We start from the raw sequence: 27980 nt of genomic DNA on the forward strand, positions 1-27980 counted from the left end.
TGTCGCAGCACCATGGTGACTGGTTTTGTCAGCTACATCCTGTTGGCATGTGCAAACATATAGTGTCCATTGTCGCAGGACCATGGTGACTGGTTTTGTCAGCTACATCCCGTTGTCATGTGCAAACATATAGTGTTCATTGTCGCAGCTCCATGGTGACTGGTTTTGTCAGCTACATCCCGTTGTCATGTGCAAACATATAGTGCCAATTGTCCAAGGACCATGATGACTGGTTTTTCTCACTTTCATCCCTTTGGCATGTGCAAACATCTAGTGTCTATTGTTCCAGGACCATGGTGACTGGTGTAATCAGCTACATCTCTTTGGCATGTGCAAACATGTATTGTCCATTGTTGCAGGACCATGGTGACTGGTTTTGTCACTTTAAAACCTGAACAACCAAATGTGTTTAAATGGCCAGTGTCACTCATGTGCCATTATTCTTGAAATTGATTCAAATTGTTTATTTGGCAATAGTTTCTGGCCATTAGTAAACTACTTAAACGGCGATTCCATAACGTAAACTAATGTGTATCTGCAATGTTCAGAAGTAATGACAATCACTCTTCATCTATAAGGTTGGCAAGGAGATATACTGCATCATTTCCCTTAATTAGTACACCACGTGTCAAAAGAAGCTGTTTGTATTGGTTAGAGGGGCATAAACTCAGCGATGGTAGTATGCGACAGCAATATAATGAATTGGAATGACTTCTAACAGTTAGCGAAGATACAAGCCAGACTGGTCGCTGTTTCTCTAGGTAGCTAACCCATGGAGATTTCATTAGCTGGAACGAGTCATGTGGTCATTTATGGACAAATGATCTTAATGAGCTTCTAACATTCATGAATTATACCGAGCGGGATGGACGCAAATTCAATCAGGAGAGGTTTAAGCACTCTCTGCATTGAAGTTTTGGGAAAAAGGCATAATTTGCTCTCGCTAAAGTGGTGCTTTTATATGTTTTCTAGATTGTATTCAAAACAAGGAAATAGCTAATGAAATCGATCCAGTCTGTAAAATCTTGAGCAGATGAAAATGAGAATATATTCAAAATAATGGTTTATTACACTTTGGTGTTGAAGTCATTCGACATGCAGCTATGAGATATTTGGACGGTATTACCAGACACCGTTCAGTTTAAGCGAGAGAAAGAAAAACAAGCATATTCAGAATGCAGTTCCAACAAACTGACAATTTCAAAACAGACAACGTAGGTTTTCTTATAACTCACCGTTATACATTAAATGTGTTTAGTTCTTGTGGTTTCGTTTATCTTCATTAATCTACGTTGACTATCGCGTAAATGTTAAGAATTGAAGAATTGACGCAAGTTCGGACATTCTGTACTTTAGCGCAATTTGTCAAGCACAAGACGCAAAGCGTCAGAGGTTTAAACAGCATCGTTCCAAAACGTTAAAAAATGCAACAATTTTGGATCCTCAAAAACTTACCTCAGATGCCAGGCCCCGGTACCTCGATAATACTGTTAAAATAAGTTAATTTCACTTTCTTGAGTGTGTTGCCAATAGGCAGCTCTTGATTATTAAACAAAAAAGACATTATCAGCCAGGCTCCCCCTAAATAAAGTATGTGCGCCAACAACTTTCATAATGTACATTTACGCTTATACTACTTATTTGTCTGTCTTACCCTCCCATGGTTTATCAATACAACCTAAAGTGTGTTCATGCATATCATTTACTGAGCTTTTTTCCGCAACCGGACCACCAAATAATCTTTACCAAAGAAAACTAGAAATGCAATATACGTTGTACACATCACCCGCACTGTTTCTTCTATGGGAAATAGGAAATGTTCAGGAGTGACTCTATCCGTCAGCTCCTTCAGTGCTTTATTTAACAAAATTACTTCAGATGATTATATAAACAAATACTGACATATACGTTCTAAATGTAGCCTTGAACCAGGCGGTAATCGATTAAAGTCAAGTCAAGTGAAGTCAAATTTTATTTGTAAAGAAAGGCCTCCGGGCCATAATACAATATAATACAATACAAAACATAAAATCTTTAGAGTTGTAATTTCTTAATAACAGTCATGTTTCCTTATCTTTTTGTTTCATTACTACATTTACAAAGAACGCTATATTTTTATTCGGCTATTGTTTAAACATAAGATTTATGAAGTTTTGGAAGTATGTTACCTGTGTACCATTTATATATATATATATATATATATATATATATATATATATATATATATATATATATATATATATATATATATATATATATATATATATATATATATAAATGCTTTTTTTGCCTGAATTTGTTACATTGAAAGAATACATGAAATTCATCTTCTATACATCTAATTTCAAAATTAATTAAGCAATATCTAACCACTCTATTTTCCCTTTTGATACCCAAATGTCGACCAGTATCAATAAACAATTTATGATTTTAACGATTTGGCGGAATAGACTTTTGATGAAATAGTGTTCAACAGCAGCTATGATGAAAGGCAAGTTTTTAGATTAAACGTCGACGTTTTAAAACCAGTTCATGTGATCATGACGAATAGCAGTGTTACAATTTGTATATAACCCTTATTGACATATCATGAACAGCGAAGTCAATGGTAGTTAAGCACACCTTTTGTCTTAGAGTGAAACCACACACTAGTATTGATCATTGTTTGTTTTGATTTTTCTATGACTTAAAACAAAGGAATCAAAGGCCGTAATAAAAATCTTTGCCCGATCTAGCAATTTTGAAATAGTTTTTATGTAATTGTAAATCATTATTAGAGCAATGGACGGAACATTTATACCCGTACTGATTGGAATATTGCTGCTAAATGGTAAAATCCTCTGTTATTGTTTTTTTCCACTTTAATGCGTACACCGAAAGCTTTTGTTCCCATAGATACAAGTTAATGATAACGCTTCATTATAACATGACTAAATTGTATTCTAACATTGGTTTTCAGGCGCCAGCGGGTAAGATGTTTCGTGTGTTTATGTCTATGATCTAATTAATACTCCAGTGTAAGTAGGACACAAAATTTAAAAGAAAAATTCCTATTACGAAAGTTCTTTCCTGAGAAGTTTTGTTTATTAATTTCTTGGACACCCAAGGCCAAATTAAAACGGATCGTCGAATGTTTGAATAATCGACGGGAACGGTAATAATTCGCTTTATTGTACGATACAATGCTGGTCACTCATATAAACCACGTCCAAAGAACCTCTAAAAGTATCCAATATACGATTATGTCAACTTTGTATTCCTCGTGGCACCATCGTGACCATACTGTTTGCAAATGTACTTGTAATATCTCAAGTTTTTGATACGTTGAATGATCGTGGCTTTAAGTCTGGCCATTTTCAACAAGTGAATTTCAAATAAAGTACAACATATATAGCCTGTCGACAGACGAATACCGACTGCAGTCATCCGTGATGTGGCATATACAATGACTTATCACAATCAGCTTACTACTAAAGAAGCGAGCTCATGTCCCTTCAAAGCACCCATACACCTACAGTTTGCATGGTTTTACACCAACCGACAAATTAAATCGCATGTGAGTTGGCTTAGTGATCACCAAGCCGGACATGTGGGTTTTCTCCGGGCACTCCGGTTTTCCCAACATCACAAGACCACACTCTGACTTAGTGTAAGTTATCATAACTTTCTTCAAAATCGTTGAAAAATGTATGATGTTTACACTAAATTAAATTGTAGCTTTAAATAACTCATACAAAGAGGACATTAAACGAATCCATTTGTAGTGTCAAGAAATGACATCTAAACTAACTGACGAGTACGCCTTTCTTAGTTCAGTTGCAAACAGCAGTAAGATTGTGATGTCATTCGAAAAGGGAGTACTTAAGCTAAAATAAGTGTACCGAATCACTAAACGTGAACATCAAACATTATGGATAGTGGGCCGAATCACTAAACGTGAACATCAAACATTATGGATAGTGGGCCGAATCACTAAACGTGAACATCAAACATTATGGATAGTGTACCGAATCACTAAACGTGAACATCAAACATTATGGATAGTGGGCCGAATCACTAAACGTGAACATCAAACATTATGGATAGTGGGCCGAATCACTAAACGTGAACATCAAACATTATGGATAGTGGGCCGAATCACTAAACGTGAACATCAAACATTATGGATAGTGGGCCGAATTCCTTGAAAACATAAAACCCACATTTGGGCGACCAATGGTGATTATCTTTTTAACTTGACTTTCTTTTAAAAATAATGCAAAGTCCTCCATGCAATACAGGAAACATATACAGCTTGAACACCAGCCTATTTGTACATGTTCGTGTTTAGGACGCATCTATACGTATAAGGGGCTTTCATAGAGAAATAAGTTAAAGAAGAAGAGACAGTTTTCTACTTACATTTCCCGTGATGACACTGACAGTAAATAAGTTTTGGCAGTTTGTCGTCACGCTGTCTTCAGATGAAATTTCCCAGAAGATTTACGCATGGCTTTAGAATTATGATATTTAGAACATCTTCTCACGGTGTCCTGTATAGAAACTTCAGTTCTTGCCGTATTATGTGTGCTAAAACTTTACTGTATAATACGGCTGCGGCTGTACTCTTGGACACATCAACGTCGAAGACAATTCTTAGGTCTTAATCTAGTCAACAAATTATGCAAATGTCACCGACAAGACTTGTACGTCTAGCTGGCGCTGCCCAGCATCTTCATGAAAGTACAATGTCACTAAATATAAAACCACTGAAGATGTGTTAGAGACAGAAACAAAGCATAGCAGAGATGGCTTTAATAGGCTTCAGTTATTTGAAACAGTGATATCTAAGTGCTTTGTGCATGCATTTTCATACCATTAATATACTTTTTTCCTGCTCGGAAGTCATGGGACAGATAGGGCAGCGAGTTTCGACGAGCCGGTGACTTCCTGGCAAGGCTTTCAGACGATTGGTGGCCTAGTGCTTCTACTAACCATGATCGCCCTGGTGGCGCTTTGTGCGCACTCTGCAGTCCATGTCGGTCAGATGCTTTTGGTATTTCTTGTTAAAAAAAAAATATGTGAAAGCCGGAGCATGATAGGAACAAAATGAAAACCATTTGTTCAAAGCACTGTCAATTCGTTAACATAACTTCTTATTCCTTTACGTTTAAGTAATCTGTACGTCAAGTTTAATTTCGCTCACAAAAGAAGTTTTATCACTTAGACCTCTTATTGCTCATAAGATAAATTACATTATTTGTCTCGAAAATTGAACAAAGAAAGCAATAATATAACTGTACTTTAAAAGAACTGCACTTTAACATTATTTTATAAAAGTACATTCAATTTATTTAATTCGTTTCGAATATGTATTCAAACAAGGTACGTTAAGAGTCCACACCTATTATTTTAGTTTGTGATAACCTGTAACAGGCGATCCTATTCCGGCGTGGGTGCTGCAAATCCAGCACGACCGGGCTGTGGACGTTGGGATGGCGAGTTGTTCCCCGGGGATTGGAATCGCCAACCACAACACCATCACCAGGCACCGCAAGGGACACTTCGAGACAGACGGTGCGCGCTGGGGAGTTGGTACGTCAACATCCTCTAAATACCCGGGTCTTGCTCCCCGAAAACGGCAGTTCAGCCATAAATCTCCTCCAGTTCAATACCAAGGCTGCACCTCAATGAAATATATAATCTTATAATGTTTATAAAACTATAAATGAATATAATAATAATAATAATAATAATAATAATAATAATAATAATAATAATAATTATATAATAATAATAATAATAATAATAATAATAATAATAATAATAATAATAATATAACTTAATATATATAATTGTCGGAAAGCTAAGTGCTTCAATATACTTATAAGTCTATCCACAAGTACAATACCATGTGATATGTATTGTCACTCTATGTAAAGTGCAGGCGCGAGAATATATGCTTGGTACAATGTCTTTTTGGTAATAATGCTTTGCAGCTAAGTATATCACAACACTATAAACAGTTTTACGTTTGGGCAACCCTTTTATAACTGATTCCATAACTGATTGTTCTTTGTACAATTCAAGCTTTGTCCAAGGGCAAGCACGTGTTTGAGATAGTATGGCCTAACGTCGCACGTGACGCGACGGCAACGGTGGGTGTGGGGACGGAGGAGGCCCCGCTGTACGTTAAGCCCCGTGATCCGCTCGTAGGCGGCAACCGGCACTCATGGGGGTATGACATCGCCAGGTGTAAGGCTCTGCACAAGAAAGAGATCCTGGCCACCTATCCCGCCACCAAAAGCGTGCCAGACAAGTAATGCAGTTTATAAACTAGTAACTTCATAACAATAATTTCATAACAGGACTTTGCTACTTTAATCGCAAAGTTAGGGTAATACACTTCGAAACATCAATTATATACCAGTAGTTTATACTTTCTTTCTTTCCAACAAATGATATAAATAATTAAATATTCATGATTTTCAAAATGTGCATGAAAATATACGCCTTTCGACTAAAATTTTCCTTGCAGGTTTTACCTGTACGTGGACTGTGACAGCGGCAGTATCGCCCTGGGGACGGACGGCGTGTACTGGGGCGCCAGGGTTCTTTTTCCGATAAGCGCACTTCCGGTATATCCCATGCTCGGCATTGTCTGCGAGGGCGCCCACGTCACTATGACGTACAGGGGGTCAGGTAGGCAACGGGTTCGGTACCCTTCTTTAACGGTTGAATTGAATCGCATTAGACTACCTTCGAGCAAATTTGGTCCATGTGTGTGAATAGACTATCAACATAAGTATTTCAGTGGTCAATGGCATAATGTTTGGTTCTCACGAATTGTTCTTTACAAAGTGTATGTTCTTCACGTTTTTTAAACAAAAACAATGGGGAAATTTCTTAAGAAATGATTTATTTGGCACTTTCTAATTAAATCGGGCGTCTTCTTCACTACTCCACATAATGAAAAGGAAATGTCCTGACAATTTCATTACTATATTCATCTACGGGACACATGCATGAACCTTTTGGGGGCACATTTATCAATATAATGGTATGTTTTGTAATGGAATTTGGACCGAAATCTTCAGAAATAGCAATATATTTCGGTGGAAATATGGTTGAAATTTTTACGACCGCATTAATAAGCAAGATATCCACATATATTCCCATCTCTGCTATGCTTTGTTTCTGTCTCTAACACATCTTCAGTATTTGTGGCTACGTAAAACAGTTTTTATTTTGTTCAAACTTCGACTGAATGATTTCTTGGTGATTTGCGGCAGAAGGTTCATTAAATAAAAGCAAAATGTTCAGCTTATACCATTTTGCACATTCTATTACTGGCTTGTCATTGTCAGCCTACGCCGGTGGTCCATCCGCTGTAATGTCTGGGATGCCCTCTGTCGACCTTTACCCACCAGGAAAAGCCGGATATCCTCCGCAGAAAGCCGGCTACCAGCCGCCGGTGAGTTATTTTATTAAATAAGTGTATGTGTTATAACAATTCTGAGGTTACAATTTAAGCACCGTATACCTGTATTTCAACTGGAGATCGGATAACTTTATAGTTTTGCTTTAAAGATACACTCTTATTCCCATATAAGATTTACCATAATTAATAATATTGTTTTAAATATCCAAAAAGGATGAATAAAAGTCGAAAACAATGGTTCTTATGAAAGATGCCAAGTTTAATTTGAAATGAATGAGCATAAAACACAGCATTTCTGCCTCAATAAATCTTTTAGCATTCACCAATCATTTAATATTTTTGCGCTTTCTGCTATTGAATACACGGTTGCAATCTTGTTATCAGTAATTAATATTTTCCATAAATGCATTATTTATAAAGTAGTTAAAAGTTTATCAGTCAAAATTGATGTTAGTTCTACATGTGTCTGTGTTGATTTTGAATATGAGCGTCACTTTAACATTTCAGGGATCCAGCTTGCACTTCTAGCCACGGAGAGTGTTTTCAGGGCGGTTGCATTGTGACTTAGATTCAAAAACAAAACTTCACTTTTGTGATTTAACATACTTAAGTAAAGCGATTTTTTTTATAAAAAAATCCTATTTTTTAAAACATGAGAACATTTGTCCTATTGGGTGTAATATTTCCATGCCAATTATATCAACAGAATTGTATCTTCTATAATAAAAAGCCAAGCACGGATAGTTCAATATTATCTTTTGTTCCTCTTGTGTTGTTTTTGACGTATGAAGTTCGATATGGATATCTCTTCCGCCTTAAAAACAAGACGCATTAGAAAGGAATCAGAGAATGGAAGAGCGATTGTAGTACAATCAATACTCGGAAGACTTATCACCGCAGCTAAAGAGGGCAATAAATCATCCAGGATAATATGCTGCTCATCATTCTTTTTATCTCATGTCCGGCGATTTCCATTTTCAATCAAATGTAGCTATAAAGTGTGATGAAGTAGGACAAGCTCGGCTCGCAATTATACAGGTTTTTGATGGGATCGAACGTTCGGTATGAGACCGGAGATTGACACATGTGTCCTTGTACGATTGGTTTTCAGATCTGAACTGCTAATTTACATTAGGGGGATATCGGTATAATACCAGATGTAATAAAGCGTCCTTGTTTACACCGTTCTAACTGGGGCGATAATACAGAAATATTAGCCCGAGGTTCCAGGGTTCTTCTCGGTTATTCAAATGCAACAAAACGTTTTCCACAGATACTGAAGAACTGGCTTAATACAAATTTATATAGTATAGATGTACATGTGAAGTAAATGGTGTTCCTTAGAACACACGTCTTAAATCTGACAGGCGGGCCAACTGTAACATGTTGCAAAATACGGTCGAACTACCTTTAGGACACCAAGTTTGGCGAGTAATTGGTTGTACATTTGCCAAATTTAGAGAGGGGTCACTGTAAATGAAGATTTCTAGAATGGAACACAATCAATGACTCTCTAGGATTTGAAAGAGAAGTGTGCTTTGGTTCTTTTACCGTTATATACCATTCAAATCCTATGTTGCTAAAACTGCGCTTAAATGAATATAGATAAACATACATGTCTGTGTGGCAAACCAAACAGTATATCCTACTGTCCACCAAGAATCATACATCCCGCTGTGTCGCGTTCATGAACAGTGTATAAACATAGCCTCGACAGGCAGATCCAACGCTTCTCCTGTTGTCCGTTTTCCCCGTTAAGCAAAGTGAACTATGTTTAATTTATGGGACTTGATATTTTGAAAATAAAACATGAAAAAGCTGACGAGCGAAAATAGATTTTAATAAAAATATAAGACAAACAAATAAATATACAATTGACAAACCTTTAACATATACGATATAAATACAGGTTTGATAAATATGACAAAGGACGGATCAATAAATCTGAATAGATCTTCAACGTAATAGAAACATTGCATGCAAATAGTAAGCATGTATGTGATATTTCCATCCCAGAAGATTAAGAAATACTGGGGATAAATGTCAGATGCGGTTCTCGACGCATACATGTGTATTCATTACATGCACTTTCTGCACTCACGTGACGATTTAGGACAGAATTTCATGAATGCATGTATATGAGTAATTAAACCAGACTCTCATACTTTCAAAAATACAAAAATCATCCAAGAATTCCTAGGGCCAGTTCTGTTTCTGTCTGGTAAGCTGTTTTAATTAAGTACAATACTGTAGTTTTCGCTAGTGTGACTTGGAAGCAATATTATTTTCCAAGGAGTTATCTATAACTCGTTACAAATCAAATCGTTATAGTGATACAAAACCTTTCATACGATTTAACATAAAAATGTGCAAAGCTGTTGTACAGAATAACTCTTCAAAGAGGAAAACAAAGACATCAACATCTGTACTAGAGAAATACAAAAACATCAGCATGGTTCAAATTTGCATTATCTACCAAAAATCTCCAGCAAAAACTCTTTAAAAACCTTTTAGTTCGTAAACTGTTCAGTAATATCATACTATTTCAAAGTGACTGAAAAGATAAACACTACTGATAAAAAACAATGACATTTCAATATAACACACAGAAACTAGATTACATTGTTGTTGTTTTTTCCCCAGTACATTCAAGTCAATGAATAGTATGAATTTCAAGCAATTAACAAGAATTCCCACTAGATTTATTTACTACTAGCATCTAACAATGACCAAGCCATCGCCATTGTCAATGGAATATCACAAACATGTAAAATTACCAGGCCTTATTCTAGACATCTTGGCAACAATTATTTGCATTGTGAACTATATTTAATTGAATCATTGCCAACAATCATGAACCAATTAAATTGAGAATTAACTTTTGATGTGCAAATTGTCAAAATTTGGAGCTTTGTATCTTGGTATGAGTAAAAAAGGCCTGCATATCACGCCATATCTTCCAATAGCACTAGCTGGTCCCTATATAAGCTGGAGAAGCAGCCCTTTGAGGAGCCGTGCCTCATATGTGACGGTGTTCTTTCCCGGGTGCATGGGTTCTTTCTCCAGGGGCTGCTCTATCATCGCCTTCACATCACGCCCATACACTGGAGATATACATTAAGTCATATACCAACAGTACATTTAAACAATTTACAACCACATAAGCACATAAAGGCATGCTGTTTCACCACCATGCTCCATAGATTTACTAAAATGCCCTCTAGCGGTCATAGATAATTACACATGAGGGCCCGCTTTTTTACTTGCAGGTTTCATGAATTTGCTACATGCCCCCTTGCTCTCATGCAGAATGACATACAAAAATATGTGGCCAATCGTAAAATAAATAGTGCTCTGAATAGCTGGTATTAGGCTCAACTAGCATTTCATAAGTTTGATGATTCAATATAACATTTTGGCCAAACTCCAAATTCATAATCTGTCTTTGAATATATATAAAATCAGAACTTAAGAAAAAACTTTCTTTCAATTTGACAGAAGGGTTAGGCATTATCATAGCACAGATAGCAAAAAGAGTATACACAACTGCTAGAAAATATTTCAGAAGTACTCACTTTCACAGCACTCGAGGAACTGTATACACTCCAGCATCACAGCGTCTCTCATCATGATCATGTGCTTGGTCATGTTCTCGATCAGGGAGAGGAAGCAGCGCTTGGCGTAGTACCATGTGTCTGTGCCCAGCTTCTTGTTGTATGGTTCCAAGCTCTTGATCACACGAGATATGCCAAACTCGTAGTTCCCCTTGGCACAGTACAGGGTCCTGAACAATTCATAGTGTGGTGAATGGCAATATTAATAAACATTATTATTTATACCGAGAATTAAATATGAGTTTTAAAACGAAATTGCAATTGGTATTCAGGCTAGCGATATACCTAAGGCCAAGGTTAAAATACACAGAAGACTTTAAGTATGATAATTATTTGATTTATTCAACAGTCATCATTTCTCTCAAAGAGATGACAAATTTACCACATCAGTCATATAAAAAAAACTCAAAATATACAGCCGGTAACCGCCAATAATTGATATGTTTTAAAGTCTCCTAACAATTAGGACCTGTGTTGCACCTACCCGATGACTAGGTTCACAATACAGAGGTGGTAGATTTTCTTCTCCGGGTCCTGGTAGGCCACCTGCTCCTCTTCTTTCTCAATCTTACGCATCAACTCCTCTGCCTGAATGGGAAATGGCAGGATATTATGCAATGTGTTTTACACAGTCTGGTACAGAGCAACTATGACATTTTAAGGCAGTAAATGTAAGCTTTCCCATTTCTATTATGACACCCATGCACAAAGGCAGAATATTTAGTATATATACATTTATTTTAGCCTTTGTGAAGATAGTAGAAAGCTGATATGAATCGCTTTCCCAGTAGATTTCCTGTGTAAAAGCCAGTACTGGTGTCCTTTTTTTGAGAGGCCATGAGAAAGTAATCCTGGTGGGGATGAAACCAACAACATGAGAAACACACCCCTGTACCACTCCCATGCAAATGAAGTTTGCAATTGAGAACAAAACAAACCACTCGAATGGAGGGGCATATGTATGTCTATAAAAGATATATATATATATATATATATATATACAACCACTTTGCCTGATAAGCAATACTAGTAAACTTTTAAGCACATGCATTAGAAGGATCTTACCTCCTCATTCTGGCTGGTCATGATGTAGGCCACACACAGGTTGGCCAAAACAATCGCACTCACATTCAGGATCTGGAAGAAATGAGTTTATGGTGTTACTCTTTAAGATGAAGATAAATTATCAATTTTGGTGGAATATGAAAATTTTTGCATGCAATGAAACTGTTTCAAATCAATACCAACATATAAATTTATACTACAAAAGAACAGCTTGTTTATTGAAAGCTATTAATGACAACAAACATTATGGCTATTTTACAGTATATTTTTTTTATTAAACATTGAGTGTAATATGTCCTTTTGACAATTTCACTACTCACATTATCATAATTCTTCTTCACAATGGGCTCATAGAAGCCTGTGGCCTCCTTGTACTTGTTTTCCTGCATAAAGAGCACATGGGCCACATTGAGTTTCCATGTGTCATGCTCATTGCAGAACTCGACAGACTTGCGGAAGATCTTCTCCACCTGCTGGTAGTTCTCCATGTCCCAGTAAATCTTCGCCTGTTGCATCAAGATTGGGATGTACCTGCAGAAGTAGGCAATTTAGCTTAAGGCTTTATACTCATACACCTGTTCCTGGAACATTTCTGATTATCAGATAATTCAGGAAGTTGTAAACATTGATAAAGCTGAACATAACTGGAATTAATGTAAGTTGTACCATTTCAACACCTATTAAAGCAAGAGTTATTAGCCTTGGTGCAAGTGTACACATTCTCACTGGTTATATGTATACAAAGTATACAAAGTTGCATGTTAATATTTTGAAAGGTTATTTACTTAATACCACCAAGATAGCACTTAATGAATGACTGAATATATATATATATATATATATATATATATATATTCAATGGTTGAATTATGGCAAATGATTTTTATAACAACTCTTGACAACACCAAGGCTATGAAAATGACTCTACTTTTTTCTGCAAATAACCTGTAAATAAACAAACTAAAATGTAAATTTTGCAATGCTCTTGTTAACATTGATAATGTGGTTGATTTTCTTCTTTACACTGTCCCACCCTTTATATTATCATAAAACTGTATTTTTAAAATTATTAAATGTTACTTCAATGAACACATTAACTATACCTTTCCAGGGCCTCATCATACTCGTTGACAGCCTTCTTCACGGCCTCATCATCATGATTGGTTCTTGCCTCCTGAACCTGATGTCACAATAAAAAGCCAACTATAGGAGAGCCAATCTCAATTTATATTCACCTAGGTACAAGTCAAATTATAACAGATACACTAAGGGTTATTCAGACATTGCGTCTAAATATGATGCGTTAAACAGGCTTTAGATAATTTTTGAATACAAACTTTTAATAATTTGAAAGGTCTATTTGATGTTTTTTTAAAGTTTTAAATAGATCACCATTAATCTGTAACCATTTTCGAGATGTTTCAACTTTTAATTAATTTACTTAAGTGTTTGGAACTAGAACAAATGCTCAGATCCTTCCTACATTTAAAAAGAGTGAGTCCCCCTCACCTGTTTGGTAAGTTTACGGAGTGTCTCGGTCTGTTTGGTGGCCATCTCGTCCAGTTTCCTGTATGCCTCCTCCGGTGACGTCTGCCGTGTGATCACTGCCTCCAGGAAGTCATACAGGTACTGAAACACACATACACACTTCTTTTATAACATGCCTGCTGTATAGTTATAACATGCCTGCTGTATAGTTATAACTTGCCTGCTGTATAGTTATAACTTGCCTGCTGTATAGTTATAACATGCCTGCTGTATAGTACTGAAGCTGGTCAGATATCACCATAATGACCATCATTTTACATTTTATCATCAATCAAAATATTATATTACACAGCCACTCTATAGCTTGTTGATATATTAAGGTCTGTAATTTACCAGATTACAAATCAATCAAAGACACAATTATTTAATACACACTTTTCAGCAATATTTTTCGGGAGGGGTGAACATAAATCACTGTAAGAAAACTCAAACATATTTCTAATTATATATGTGAATACATTCCTAACCTAAATGTACAAACCATCTGCAGTGCTGATGGACAGTATGAAACCATCTGCAGTGTTTATTGACAGTATGAAACCATCTGCAGTGTTTATTGACAGTATGAAACCATATGCAGTGTTTATTGACAGTATGAAACCATATGTAGTGTTTATAAACAGTATAAAACCATCTGCAATGTTTATTGACAGTATGAAACCATCTGCAGTGTTAATTGACAGTATGAAACCATCTGCAGGGTTTATTGACAGTATGAAACCATCTGTAGTGTTTATTAACAGTATGAAACCATCTGCATTGTTTATTAACAGTATAAAAATACATATACTGTTTATTGAGAGTATGAAATCATCTGTAATATTTATTAACAGTATGAAACTTTCAGTAGTATTAATTGACAGTATGAAACAACTCATAGTGTTTAACCACCTGTAGTGTTAATTGACAATATAAAACCATCTGTAGTGTTAATTGACAGTATGAAACCATCTGTAGTGTTAATTCACATTATGACATCATCTGTAGTGATAATTGACAGTATGAAACCATCTGTAGTGTTCATTGACAGTATGAAACCATCTGAAGTGTTTATTGACAGTATGAAACCATCTGTAGTGTTTATTGACAGTATGAAACCATCTGAAGTGTTGATTGACAGTATGAAACCACCTGCAGTGATAATTGACAGTATGAAACCACCTGAAGTGTTTATTGACAGATGGAAACCACCTGTAGTGATAATTAGCAGTATGAAACCACCTAAAGTGTTTATTGACAGATGGAAACCACCCATAGTGATAATTGAGAGTATGAAACCACCTGAAGTGTTTATTGACAAATGGAAACTACCCGTAGTGATAATTGACAGTATGAAACCACATGAAGGATTTATTGACAGTATGAAACCACCTTTAGTGATAATTTACAGTATGAAACCAAAGGAAGTGTAAATTAACAGAATGAAACCATCTGTATGATTTGTTTACTTTATGAAACCACCTTGAGTGATAATTGACAGAACAAAACCATAGTTAGTGTAAACTGACAGATGGAAACCACCTGTGGTGATAATTGACAGTATGAAACCACCTATAGGATTTATTGACAGTATGAAATCACCTGTTGTGATAATTGACAGTATGAAACCATAGGAAGTGTTAATTAACAGTATGAAACCAGCTGTAGTGATAATTGACGGTATGAAACCACCTGTAGTGATAATTGACAATATGAAACCATCTGTAGTGTTTATTGACAGTATGAAACCACCAGTAGTGATAATTGACAGTATGAAACCACCTGTAGTGATAATTGACAGTATGAAACCACCAGTAGTTTTAATTGGCAGTATGAAACCACCAGTAGTGATAATTGACAGTATGAAACCACCTGTAGTGTTTATTGACAGTATGAAACAATCTGTAGTGTTAATTGACAGTATGAAACCATCTGTAGTGTTTATCAACAGTATGAAACTATCTGTAGTATTAATTAACAGTATGAAACCATCTGTAGTGTTAATTGACAGTAATAAACCATCTGTCGTGATAATTGACAGTATGAAACCATCTATAATGATTATTGAATGTATTTTTTGAAGTTAAAAAGAGAGTATTATTCCATTCTTCTAAATAAAAAATAAAACAATGATACCAATGAAAGATTACATATATGGATATTTTGTCAGTCACAGAAACATCTTTCTTCCAAAAAAAATATGAAACATAATTACTGAAAGCAAATTACTTAGAAACTAATAAAAGAGACTCTTTAAATGAATTGATTTGATAAAGATTATCATGTTGAAGAGGAAAATATAAAAAAAATATTATGAACAGAATCACATGCTTCTTTAAAAAAAAACATGCTTTACCCAGAAAAACTTGTGTGATGGCCAATTCTGAAGAAATGTATCAGTTAAAAAAGTAGAAAATAAAGTTAAAATTAATTTAAAGATGAATGGCAAGTCTGTGTTACTGTAAGCAGCACATACACATAAATTATATGTCATGTATATTTAACTTTTGTTGATTAAATAGCCAATCTATGTGCATACATGGAAACAGTCTGGTAACACCTTTTTATTTATAATATTGTGTGATTCAAACATTTATTACGGAAACTGGACTTAAAATCTGTTCGTCACACTGAGGTTTCTGAGTTTGTATGACACGGTTGCCTAGTGCCCATGCATAAATCTATTTCAACAAAACTGTACACAGAGGCACATTATCACAGATGAACTGATTTAACACAGTTTTCCCTATCCACTAGCACATACTTATTTGAACATTTTACAGTTACACCATTATCCCACTTCACAAACAAACCCGAGTCCCACTATTCTCATTGGCGGGAGAATGAGGAGCAAACATGTAACATGGAATAACATGAAATTTAAAGATAGGAATATGCACTTATGAACATACGGTGGAACTTAACAGTAACAGAACGATAAAAACAGTTATCAAACCTTGAATCTTGGCTAAAAATGAAGAAATAGATTAATATCAAATGAGATTTGCGTAAACTAACTTTCTACAGACTTTGACCTGATGTTAATCGACTTACACTTTTATACCAACTTGAAACACTTGTGTATTACATATCTAGGTAAAACTCTTAATATGAGAATAATAGCGCAAGTTGGTTTGAAAAAATACTTACTGTTGACAGAAACTTGTATGTGAGGTGAGCATTTTCTGCTAATACATCAGCGGCCAGATCATAGTACTGAAAACATCAAGTCAAACTAATGAAACATTAAATGACAAAGAATATTGGTGTAATTGTTACTTTGAGCCAGACTCTGTTATCATGCCAACAATTCACTATCTAATTGATTAATTAGGTTTGCTTTCAAGAACTTGAATTTCATATTTAAGCTTTAATATATCATTGCCTATCATGAGGCTGGAACAACATGAGGCTGGAACAATGTATCTGAGGCACATAAACCAGGGATGGAAGAGCACATACCTCATATTTGACATAGAGGATAAGGAGGTTGCCGAATGTCTCCGGAGGGAAGGGGTTCTGCTGAAGCAGGAACTGGAGTTTTTCAAATCCCTGTGTGGCGTCATTATCCATATTCATGAGCGCCTGGTTGTGCAGGGACACAGCATCAAGCTCCTCCTCGCCACGTGGGGGCATGTCTGTTAATGCCTCACACGCTGCCTCGTCTAAGGAGAAAAGCAAGGGTAAGGTAAGGGGATCACAAAAAAGTGCTCACTGCAGTGCAAACACCAATGCACATCTGTTTTTTAATTAAAAAGAGGCATAACTAAACAATTATTTAAGCCAGGGTTAAGGCCATTGCTTTACATATGCATATCTTTATCTAATTCATGTGAACTGAATTTCATTTGGATATAGTGAACGCTTTCAAGTTCTGACCAGGGTTAATGTTTTTGACTTCCACAGATGCTGACACCAAAGCAATGACAATACATTGGAAACCTCTGTCTCTGAAATGTTCTCATGACACTTCCATTAATGATTTTCAACAGCAATATCTTAAGCAAACATGTATTGAATTAAGATATGCTAGAAAACGATCAAACTGGTGGCTTACAGTTTTTGAGCTGATACTCAATGGCAGCCTTCAGGTTGAATGCCTCCACAAGAGCGGTCTCGTGCAGGACGAGGGAGTTGCCCACACTACGGACATCTATACCCTCTGTTGTCATACCAACGCTCAACTCTGAAAACAGTGTGAAACAGTCATGTGAAAATACCAATGTGTATCAGCAGAAACATTGTATACATTTTCTATTGACGGCTTCTCTATTGCAACAGTTACGTAATTAATTTCTCAAAATATATAAAAAAATCATCATTTATGACTGCATATGTGAAAACACAATTATCCATACTGGAAAACTCCATGTGGCATCCCCTAAGCCAGATGAATGATGCACAATGATGTGCCACTTGATATTTCTTTAACTATATACTTAAAAAGAAAAATTCAGATAATACAGCGTACCAAAATAAAATTATACATTTATTCAAGAATTATAATAAAAAAATGAAATAAATAATCTTTTAGATGTTTATTTTTTAGAGGCACTATTTGATCCTGATTATGCGCCATGTAGCCAGAAAGCAATGTTTTAGGCGATATTTGATGACATGTACAAAAGACTGGCTTCTATGAGTGCCCTCAGACTTTTCAATCCACAACTGAAACACATAATAAATATTATTAGTTTATCCTTTCATACCTGGGTGCTCCTTGATTCCCTTCTCTATGATATCTGCTATGTGTTTGAGGGCAGGGGCATACTGCTTCATCATGTAGTGGCACAGGGCAATGTTGTATGACAGGTCAGACTTGTACCCAAGTATCTGTATGGCTGTCGTGAACTTGTGACAAGCTTCCTCATACCTATGCTCCTGTGTATTTATTACAACATTAAATTAACACCAGGTGACAACTCACAATAATCTACAGACTAACATTTAAATCCATTCTCTAGGTTTGCACACAAGAAAACATGAACCACTGTATCTTTACACTTTAAATTTCAATAGCAATATGCTGAAAATAAACATTTCTAGACAATAGCACTTTCACTTCTTTTTGTCCGGATTCCTGAGTTTGTTTGAGAAAATATTGAATGAAACAACTACTGTTGGTGGTTCATCACTCTGTTTTCTTGATTATAACATCTTGTTGATTGGTAAGATCATACATGCCATATTTCCGAGAGGATTCCCAGGGGATTTTGATCTGAATTCCAGAGGCTTTTGATATTACACCAGGGGATTTTTACGCAGCGAAATTTTGTGCAATATCTACATTTATAATATAAGAATAAATATAGAAACACAATCTTATTACAAATTTTTTGGACTTAGTCATCATCGTCCTTCATGGAATTTTACACTTATAATATTATGGATGCTTTCCACTGTCAAACTAAAGCTAGTTTTGAAAAAAGTTTTGGGTTTGTTTTTTTAATTCCAGGGGATATGGATCCCCCGGCGGGGACCTGGGGATGGGTCTAAATTCCGGGGGAATCACCCACCAGCCGGGAAACATGGCATGTACGTTAGATAATCAAGCATGCAAACAAGACAGCTCTTCCTAATTTCAAACAAATCACTGCCTCAAACCTAAAAATACCATTAATGTCCAGGCTCCTTACCTTAAAGAGCAGACAGCCCAGGTTGATTTCTGTGTCAGGGTCGTCTGTGGGACACTGCTCCACCAGACTCTGGAGAGAGGCAAGAAAGGCCACATATATATATATATATAAACAGATTTTCCATATTAACTAATATCATTAGCAACTAGTACTTCGCTGGGATGGTATAGTTGGTTAAAGCTATAATTTGGAATTTTTGGAAATTTTATTACAAAGCTTAAGAATTTTAGAATATTTGTTTTCTGACAAATAAAGCATTGGATCAATGGTTGCATTTAACAGTTTATAATAAATGGTTGTATGTAACCGTTTTATTATCAAAGGTTGCATTTAGCAACCTATAAACCAAGCAAAGAACTTATTCTTGTACTGACCTTTGCTCCAGGCAGATCCTCTTCCCCATACTTTATAGCAGCCTGTAGCTTTATCACCTAGAAACATAATAGCACTTATATTACAAAGAGAAGCAAAAAATAAAAATATAGACGATGCTGTTTAAAAAACATCTGAACAAACCAGATACATTTAAACCACTATGGGCATATCATAACGTAAACAAATAATAAAAAAGAAAGAGCAAATCATTCAATGACTATAATTTAAGTAGCACTTTAAAAAAAAACCTGTTATTTATTGGGGCACTCATATACTGTAGGTGAACCACTATGATCAGATAGCATAACTTGCAGGATTGGCTGCTTTATTAGCACCAACAGAAAGCCTGTAGTAGTGTAGTTTGTGTAATGGGCAACTTAATCCCCAACAAGTACATGGACTGTAAATCATATTAATACTGTCATAATTTATATAGGTGTCACCAAATTTAGGATGTGTTTCAATTTCTTTTTCAAAACTAACCTGACAGTGGTCATAATGCTGTCATCCCTGCTTACCTCTCCCTGGCGTGCAGGGTTGTCTATCTGGCAAGCCACCTTCATAGCCTCCTGGTAGAGACAGGCCTTGTACAAAGCCTGGGCATAATACAGGCGGTACTCCTCAATCTCTGGGTGCATCATTGACAGCTGCTCGTAACAGTCAGATGCATTCACAAAGTCCTGCATCTGATAGTAGCAGTAACCCAACAAAGACAGGGCTGCTCTTGACTAAAATAAGAAGAAATTTTAAATGATAAATGATTTAACTACTGAAACAGGTAAAAGGTTTGCATCAAACATTTGAAACAGGCAACAAATCATTTGATATATAACCAAAGATCTACTATTCCTTTCTGTGTTTTTTTTTAACACTGTGAGTGCTTACGTTATAGGTACTGTCTTCATAAAATAGAAAAATACTAAATAATTTTAAGTCAGTTTATATGATTTTGAAACTGGTATGAATCACAGTCGAGTCTGCTTCCTGGTTTTTGAAGAGGTCACGCGGAAATACGTGTGGTAGGGATCAAAACACCAACCTCTTGGGTGAGAGGTGGACACCTATATAAAACCATATGTATCACTAAACCACTCTCACCCTCTAATAATTGATAATCTTTCTCACCCTTTTATGTGTTTGAAGCTGGTTGTTGAGAACCTGAACTGCCTCACTAAACCTCTGATCTTTGATCTGAAATCAGCGAAACAACAATGTTTGTACAATGTTAGTCCATATAAACCGCCGCTTCAGGGTCTTTGAATTTTTTTTATTTAGCGACTCTACGCGTCCATATCCCACTTGTTGTATTCCTAGCCAAGAATGACAGATCCCAATGCTAAATATATTGAGTGGAAAGATAACTGGCACCTGCTAAATAGTTTCAAAATGGCGATGCTCTGTTGACAGAAGTCGATCTGAAGTAGAATAATTATTTGTGTTTCATTAATACTGGTTGAGAAGCAGTTTCCGACAAATCGCTTTTTCGCGGACTTTCTTTAGATCTTCATAAAGAAGGTACTGTAATTCAACAATGTGGTAACTAGGCAATCAAAAGTTAATATTCTTACCGAGACACGTAAGTAACTTTTATTATTATTTAATGTTTAATGTTTATTTTTCATTTTGTACACAAACTTGCACGTGGGGGATCAGCATGCGCCGCATATTGTGCATGCGTGTGAACCTAATTTGCATATCTATGAATAGCTACAAGGTTTTCCTTAATTGACTTATACAAACGATGATCATTGTGTACATATTTGTGAACACTGGTGTCATGCTTGTTTCGCACCCACATTCACTTAAATGTATACAAACAAAAGTTTCTATCAGAAATGAATCAAAATATCATTGATATTCAGTGTCTGCCGGATTTCGAGTATGAATTGACTGTCGTAAATTTTAAAGTTAATTTTTTTTCGTAAATGCTGAAAAATTAAATAATATTTCTCTTATTAAAGTGACAAAAGTATTATATTTAGTATATTAAATAAACGGATAATAAAAACACACAATAGGTATCTAAATCCGCCCCGCATTCGATTTGTCGGAAACTGCTTCTCATCACAAGCTAATCAGAACAGTGTAACTACCCTCTTTGTGCCCCTATTAGATACACTATGTGTGACGTCACACATGTAAAAATATATCGACAATAGCAGCTTGAGCTGTAGTTATCTAAAATGTGAACAACTTTAGTAGGTATTTAAACACGTATAAATAATTCAATAAAAACTGTCGGAAACTGCTTTTCAAGCAGTATGACTTAACGTGGTAATTTAAACTTTCTGAACAGTATGCTCACAAAATGTCATTTTGGAAATGACATTGTTTTATGTCCCAGCCGTGTGTGTACTGATTTTTATTTGGACACCAGAACATGCTACTATTTCACTACAGTGAAATTTTCATATCAATATTCTCACTATTGTCATTTCCCTGTTAATCATATCTGGACAAAAAGGTTAAAAAATTAATGATGATGAAATGTTATATGGAGAGTTAGGAGTAAGATGGTTGTCCAGTTAACGCTGTGGTTAGTGCACTCGCTTCTCACTTAGGCGACCCAGGTTCGATTCCCGGCCTGGACGCATGTGAGTTTGGTTTGTGGTCACCAAGCCGGACAAGTGGGTTTTCTCCAGGTGCTCTGGTTTCCTCAACAGCACAAGACCACACTCTCGCGCAACATCGTGCCAACAAGAATGATTATGCACCAGTCAATTGTAACCACAGCCAACCCAGGTCCATGGAATAGCAGGGACTTTGACTGTTAGTCCAGCCAATCCTGGGTAAATCACTGGTAGTAAAATCTCCCCCCAATGCCCCCACACCTGTGGGACATACTAGGTAAGGCCCATTCCCAGCTGATTTAGTCGTGAATACAAAACCACCGCACTCACTAGGTACTGCGTAGTCCAAATAATTGTACGCTGACGGATTTTTTTTAGATTTTTGATATGGCAAATCCCTCACGTATGTTAGGGATTGGAAGAATCACGTATAACACTTCTATTATTTTAGACTAGGTACTGCGGGGCCACCTGAAAGGTAAAAACACGGCCCATTTCCCCCGCTATACCGCCGGACCTTGAGGCCGTGGTTACAGTTGACTGGAGCATTAGGTATAAGTTGAAATAACTTGGTTTCACAATATCGTAGTAAAATTAAATAAGTTTAAACTAACTAAAGAGTAAGATGTTTCCTGGAGAATAAATTTAATCATTACTTATTAAAAGAAACGTATTAAATGTTTGTACCATTCCGTAAATTGTGGACGTATATTCGCCTTCTTTAATTTGTATATTTGCCATTTTCAACGATTTTTGATAACCTTTTTTTCGTCTACAATCAACGTTGTTAGGAATGCTTTGAAGTACGCAGGCGCATAGTTGCTATTTTCCGTACCATACTGTACCAAAATCTTAGGGTTACACGCTACCATTAGAGTTCAGTAGGCTTCGGAGCTCCTCGGCTATCGAAAAGTTGTTTTCGAGAAAAATGGCCGAGGAGTTCGAGTTTAAACTTTAACTTTATCACATTAAAAAAAGCATTGATGAAACAACAGATGGAACTACGTGAAAGTTTATTGTAGTCTGTGTGTGAAATTTTGAAACCTATTCATGATGTACTCATTAGCAACAGTATGTTTGCCTTGTTATTCACAAAACAAAACTCGTCAGCACTTTAGTACGTGCCTGGAATGGGCATTTAGCTTTATATCTAAGACATATACTGGTTGACAATACCCGATTTTAAACTTAAAGATTATCAGCGGTACTGAGCCAACATGTAAAGGTAGCACTAAAACAACCTTAATCAAGATTTATAATATATTACGTTAGGGAAGCCAGAACTCCTCAACGAAATGAAACCTGATGTTTTGTCATGTTACTATCTATTTTCTTTAATTCACATGTATATTGATTTTAGCGGCCTTTGCGCCGATCCAAAATTACAGTCAAACCTGGTTGAACGGTCACCTGCTTTAAATGGCCACCTGCCTTAACTGGCCACTCCAAATTCCCCCCGTACGTTTTTACTATATAATGTACGTGCATTAAGCGGCCAACTATCTAACGCGGCCACGGCCACTAATTTTTGTCCCCATGAAGCCATATAATCACTAATTAGCGGCCACTAATCCCTTGTCACTGACACTTCCGCTTATATTTTTTTCCAATACACAGCTTTAATTGCGCATAGAAGTTTACGGAAAAGAACGACGGCCTCGGGTATCTCCGTCATCCAATGAAAATGAATATTGCATCACACGATTGCCATGCGTGTTTACTCATCGAGAAATCATGTTTATAACACGTCGGCGAATGTTTTGATCAGAATTGACACAATTAATGACACAATTAATACGATAATTAAATGATTAAGATAAGAAGTTAATTATTAAATACCGACAAAAACACCGGTTATTATGAATTCACAGTGTGCATTGTCATTCGGCGGCGTGAAACGAGTTACGATTTTTATTCACTTCAATATTATTTTTCACGGATTTATATTTCTACGAACGGATATTTACAATGCATTGTTCTTGATATTTTTTTTAACTTTGATTATGGCTGAAAAAAAGACTAATCGAAAGTGTTTGACTCTAAAAGAACGTGTCGAGTGTGTAAAGTTATTAGAAAACGGCCGTAATGCAAGAATGTTGCCAAGGATTTTAACTGCGGACGGACTCAAATCAATTTCTTACTTAAGCGTAAGCGTGAAAATGTGGAGGAATATGAAAGCAATGGAAATCCAAAGGCAAAAAGACAGAGTAAAAATACGGGAAATGTGTATGCACATGTAGTTGTGTAAATGTGCGGACTGATCTGTGGTGTGTTTTGTTAATGCTATGCATCAACATTTATTTAATATACGGACTACTTTAAAAAGTGAACTAAAAATGTGTATGTACATGTAGTTGTGTTAATGTGTAGACTGATATGTGGTGTGTTTTGTTTATGCCTTGTATCAACATTTATCTAATGTATTTTATTTATAAACTTGAAATAAAGTTTTTTTTATCTATACACATGTATTTGTATTCAACCTTCTTCAATAATATTGAAACAGAAGTTATTGATTGTGGTGTGAGGTGGTGGTTAAGATACATACTCCATCTCTGAATAAAGCTAAAGTGGCGGAAATGTCAAACCTGGATTAAGTGGCCACCTGTCTTAAGCAGCCACTTTGATCATTTCCCAAGGGTGGCCACTTAATACAGGTTTGACTGTATAATAAAAAACTCTGACTTAGCTGTTTTGGACTGTAATTGAACAATGTATTGTCTTATCCAATATACGAATCAATATTGACTGCAAAGTAACATGAGTATGACATTTTCTTAAACTATTTATCTACTTTAAATGTATACCAAGCTAATATAGTAAATCTTTAAATATTGCTATACACATTTAACGTTTCTTGTTGTACATGTGGGTCATGGTATGGGCAATGTCAAGATTACAAGTTGATGACTAGGTAATAGAAGAAATTGCTGTAGCTACATCTATCTTCGACATTGCCTACCCCATTTTAAGGCATCTTTTGCGGCATTTTAGCGTATAAAATAGCCTTGTAGGCGAATGAAAACGGTGATGCAATGACGTCAGAGATGCGACGACGGTGGCGTGACGTAGGGAATCGAGAGACCTAAATTTCATACTTTTAACGCGCTCCCATATATATATAGCTCGTAAAGGGGAGCTAATCTCGAGGATATCTCCGGAACCAAAAATGATAGCCTCCTATCATTTTTGGTTCCGGAGATATCCTCGAGATTAGCTCCCCCTTACGAGCTATATATGGGAGCGCGTTAAAAGTACGAAATGTCGCGAACTTTGGCCATACTTTGACGCGCTAGAAACCGGTGACCAAATAACATCCCAGGCATCCCGACGAGTGCATCCTGTTGGGTATAGCGTCCCCTAAATGGCAAAATTGGTCCCAGCCTGGTCAGGTGCAGGGATGCTGAGATATCTTTGAGATAGCCTATCCCATTTTAAGGCATTTTTTGCGGTATTTTAGCGTATAAAATAGCCTTGTAGGCGAATGGAAACGGTGACGCAATGACGCCAGAGATGCGCCGACGGTGGCGTAACGTAGGGAATTGAGAGACCTAAATTTTAATACCGTTGCCAACCTCCTATCATATTTGGTTCCGGAGATATCCTCGAGATTAGCTCCGGTGACCAAATAACATCCCAGACACCCCGACGAGTGCATCTTGTAGGGTATAGCGTCCCCTAAATGACAAAATTGGTCCCAGCCTGGTCAGGTGCAGGGGTGCTGAGATACATGTAGTAAGTGGCAACATAATATAACCATGTTTCATGAAAGTTATTCATACGGTTTGTCTCTGTGAAATGTATTTCAAATCAAAGTACTGATCCATGTTGGAAGTCAAGTCACAATTCTGCAAATACGCGTGATCAGAGTGTCGGTTGTTTGTGTATTTGCTGTAAGATTTTTCTTTTGGAATTTGTGTTTGTGGCTCTAGTTTATTGTTGTTTGGGCCCTTGTCTTGTGCCCTAATCAAGGTTTGTTTTTTTTTAAATTTCGACGACTTGGCTTGTCCCTGTAGGTTTCATTTTATTATTAACGTTGTCTATAGTCAGTATACATAGTGCCTTGAAACGGAAGAAAAATGTCGTCATTACCGCATAAAGTCATGGCCAATGCATACCGCACATACATGCGGCCTACTCTTGTGCATACGTATATCAACAATTTCGGCCCAATGCACTGAGAGCCCTGTCACTCATAAGGAAAAGGGGCAACGTCTGTCAAATGCGACTACTCAGTTGCACGTAGCGTCATCAGATTGCTCCGTGTGACTCCTTCCAGCGCCTTAAAATGTAGCCAGAACAACAACTATAAGTATATTTTTGTAATCCATAAACAAACTCGTTGATATCTGGCTTTCTCATCTAATGAGACTCTCAAGAAACTTTACCAGGGGACACGAACATCAACACATCCAGCTACCTCGGGAGACTTTGAGGTATATTTAGACTGAACTGCAATGAGGTTTCCCAGTTCTATCATATCTATATAATCGGCGAAATTTAAATGTTAAGAACTAGTCCTGCTGCTTTTCAGGTAGTTTTTTTTAAAGATAACTTTCTTAATACTGGGATATTTTTTGTCATATCAAGATCAACACCCCCAATAAAGAGCACTTTTCACGGTTATATAGAACTTTCTCTAAAACCCTAAACCTTTTCTGAAAATATTGACCAACTGATTTCTCGGAGTTGAAAATTTCGGCAAAGTACACGGCTCTTGACAAATATATTACTAAAATTTGGTTAGCCGTAAGTAATTCACACGATAATCTTATTTAAAAAATACGTTTTTTTTTTGCAGAAATCGATTACACTCGGCTTGCGCCTCGTGGTAACCGAGTCTGCAAAATTCCACGGATAAAACGCGCGCAGTACTCATAACCCTTTTATGTTATGTTTTCGCATAACAAAATAGATTTCAGAAATAGGTCCATTTGACATATCATTGTTTCTTACGTAGATTAGCTGTAGCCTTTAAAGCTGCACTCTCACCGATGTTCCGTTTTTACAACTTTTTTTATTTTTTGTCTTGGAGAGAGCAAATATTTGCGTAAATATCAAACCAATGATAAAAGATTGCCGACAAAAGATCAGATCGCAGATTTTCATATTTCTGTTATAAAAGTAATGTTTTATGGCTTAAACTTACGGTTTACGAAAAATGCATAAAACATCAGTTTTTGTTCTTAAATATTAAAATCTGCGATGTAGTTTTTGGTCAACAGTCTTATATAACTGGTTTCCATATATTTTCTCAAAAAATTGGCTCGTTCCAAGACACACAAAAAGTTGTCAAAACGTTCAATCTGTGAGAGTGCAGCTTAAATCAAAGTAGACTTGTCTGCATGCAACACAGCCTATGCTGAAAACATAACTGAACGATTGTCAGTATATGCAAACATGGGTTGCCACCCTAGCAGGCTTAGGGTCATGTCTGTTCTATGTCGTAAATTCTTGCAATTTTTGATGGCGACCTTAAGACTCGTTCAGGTTCAGTGAAGTCAGTCACTGTTAGAGTTGACAAAAACTCGACACCATAAAGGAATTTTGACCTATATACATTATCAAAGGGAATCGCGAAGATTAAAGGGGCTGTATTGCGTATGATTAAATAGCGGAAAAGATAAAATTGTCGAAAACTGACATAAACTTGGCATCGATGTGTCGGGAATTGAAACTTACTAACTAAAGTACCACATAGTTTACAATTTATTTAAGTTTAGCAGTTATTTCGTATTTTTTCCATTAAAAAGATTACTGGGTTTGTCTACCA

At 36.3% G+C, this 27980-nt stretch overlaps 2 protein-coding genes across 2 annotated transcripts; one reads left to right on the top strand and one right to left on the bottom strand.

Annotated features, from left to right (window-relative positions):
- The first annotated feature begins 2964 nt into the window (after positions 1 to 2964).
- LOC128246852 (protein gustavus-like) lies at positions 2965 to 8163 on the top strand. Its single transcript, XM_052965346.1, has 7 exons — positions 2965 to 2969; positions 4885 to 5021; positions 5416 to 5574; positions 6070 to 6298; positions 6518 to 6681; positions 7347 to 7453; positions 7928 to 8163. The coding sequence occupies exons 2-7, from the start codon at positions 4976 to 4978 to the stop codon at positions 7946 to 7948; spliced, it is 726 nt and encodes a 241-aa protein (XP_052821306.1). The 5' UTR covers positions 2965 to 2969; positions 4885 to 4975; the 3' UTR covers positions 7949 to 8163.
- A 1076-nt stretch (positions 8164 to 9239) lies between these two features.
- Positions 9240 to 23020, bottom strand: LOC128242161 (tetratricopeptide repeat protein 30A-like). The gene is made up of 16 exons (XM_052959231.1): positions 22895 to 23020; positions 20763 to 20828; positions 20156 to 20365; positions 19637 to 19693; positions 19263 to 19331; positions 18336 to 18507; positions 17684 to 17812; positions 17089 to 17291; positions 16777 to 16842; positions 13609 to 13728; positions 13203 to 13279; positions 12420 to 12630; positions 12100 to 12171; positions 11519 to 11622; positions 10996 to 11204; positions 9240 to 10524 (listed from the first exon to the last, which is right to left on the bottom strand). The coding sequence occupies exons 1-16, from the start codon at positions 22946 to 22948 to the stop codon at positions 10400 to 10402; spliced, it is 1944 nt and encodes a 647-aa protein (XP_052815191.1). The 5' UTR covers positions 22949 to 23020; the 3' UTR covers positions 9240 to 10399.
- Positions 23021 to 27980: the final 4960 nt, after the last annotated feature.

Source organism: Mya arenaria, chromosome 2 (assembly GCF_026914265.1).
Source record: "Mya arenaria isolate MELC-2E11 chromosome 2, ASM2691426v1".
NCBI lineage: Eukaryota > Metazoa > Mollusca > Bivalvia > Myida > Myidae > Mya > Mya arenaria.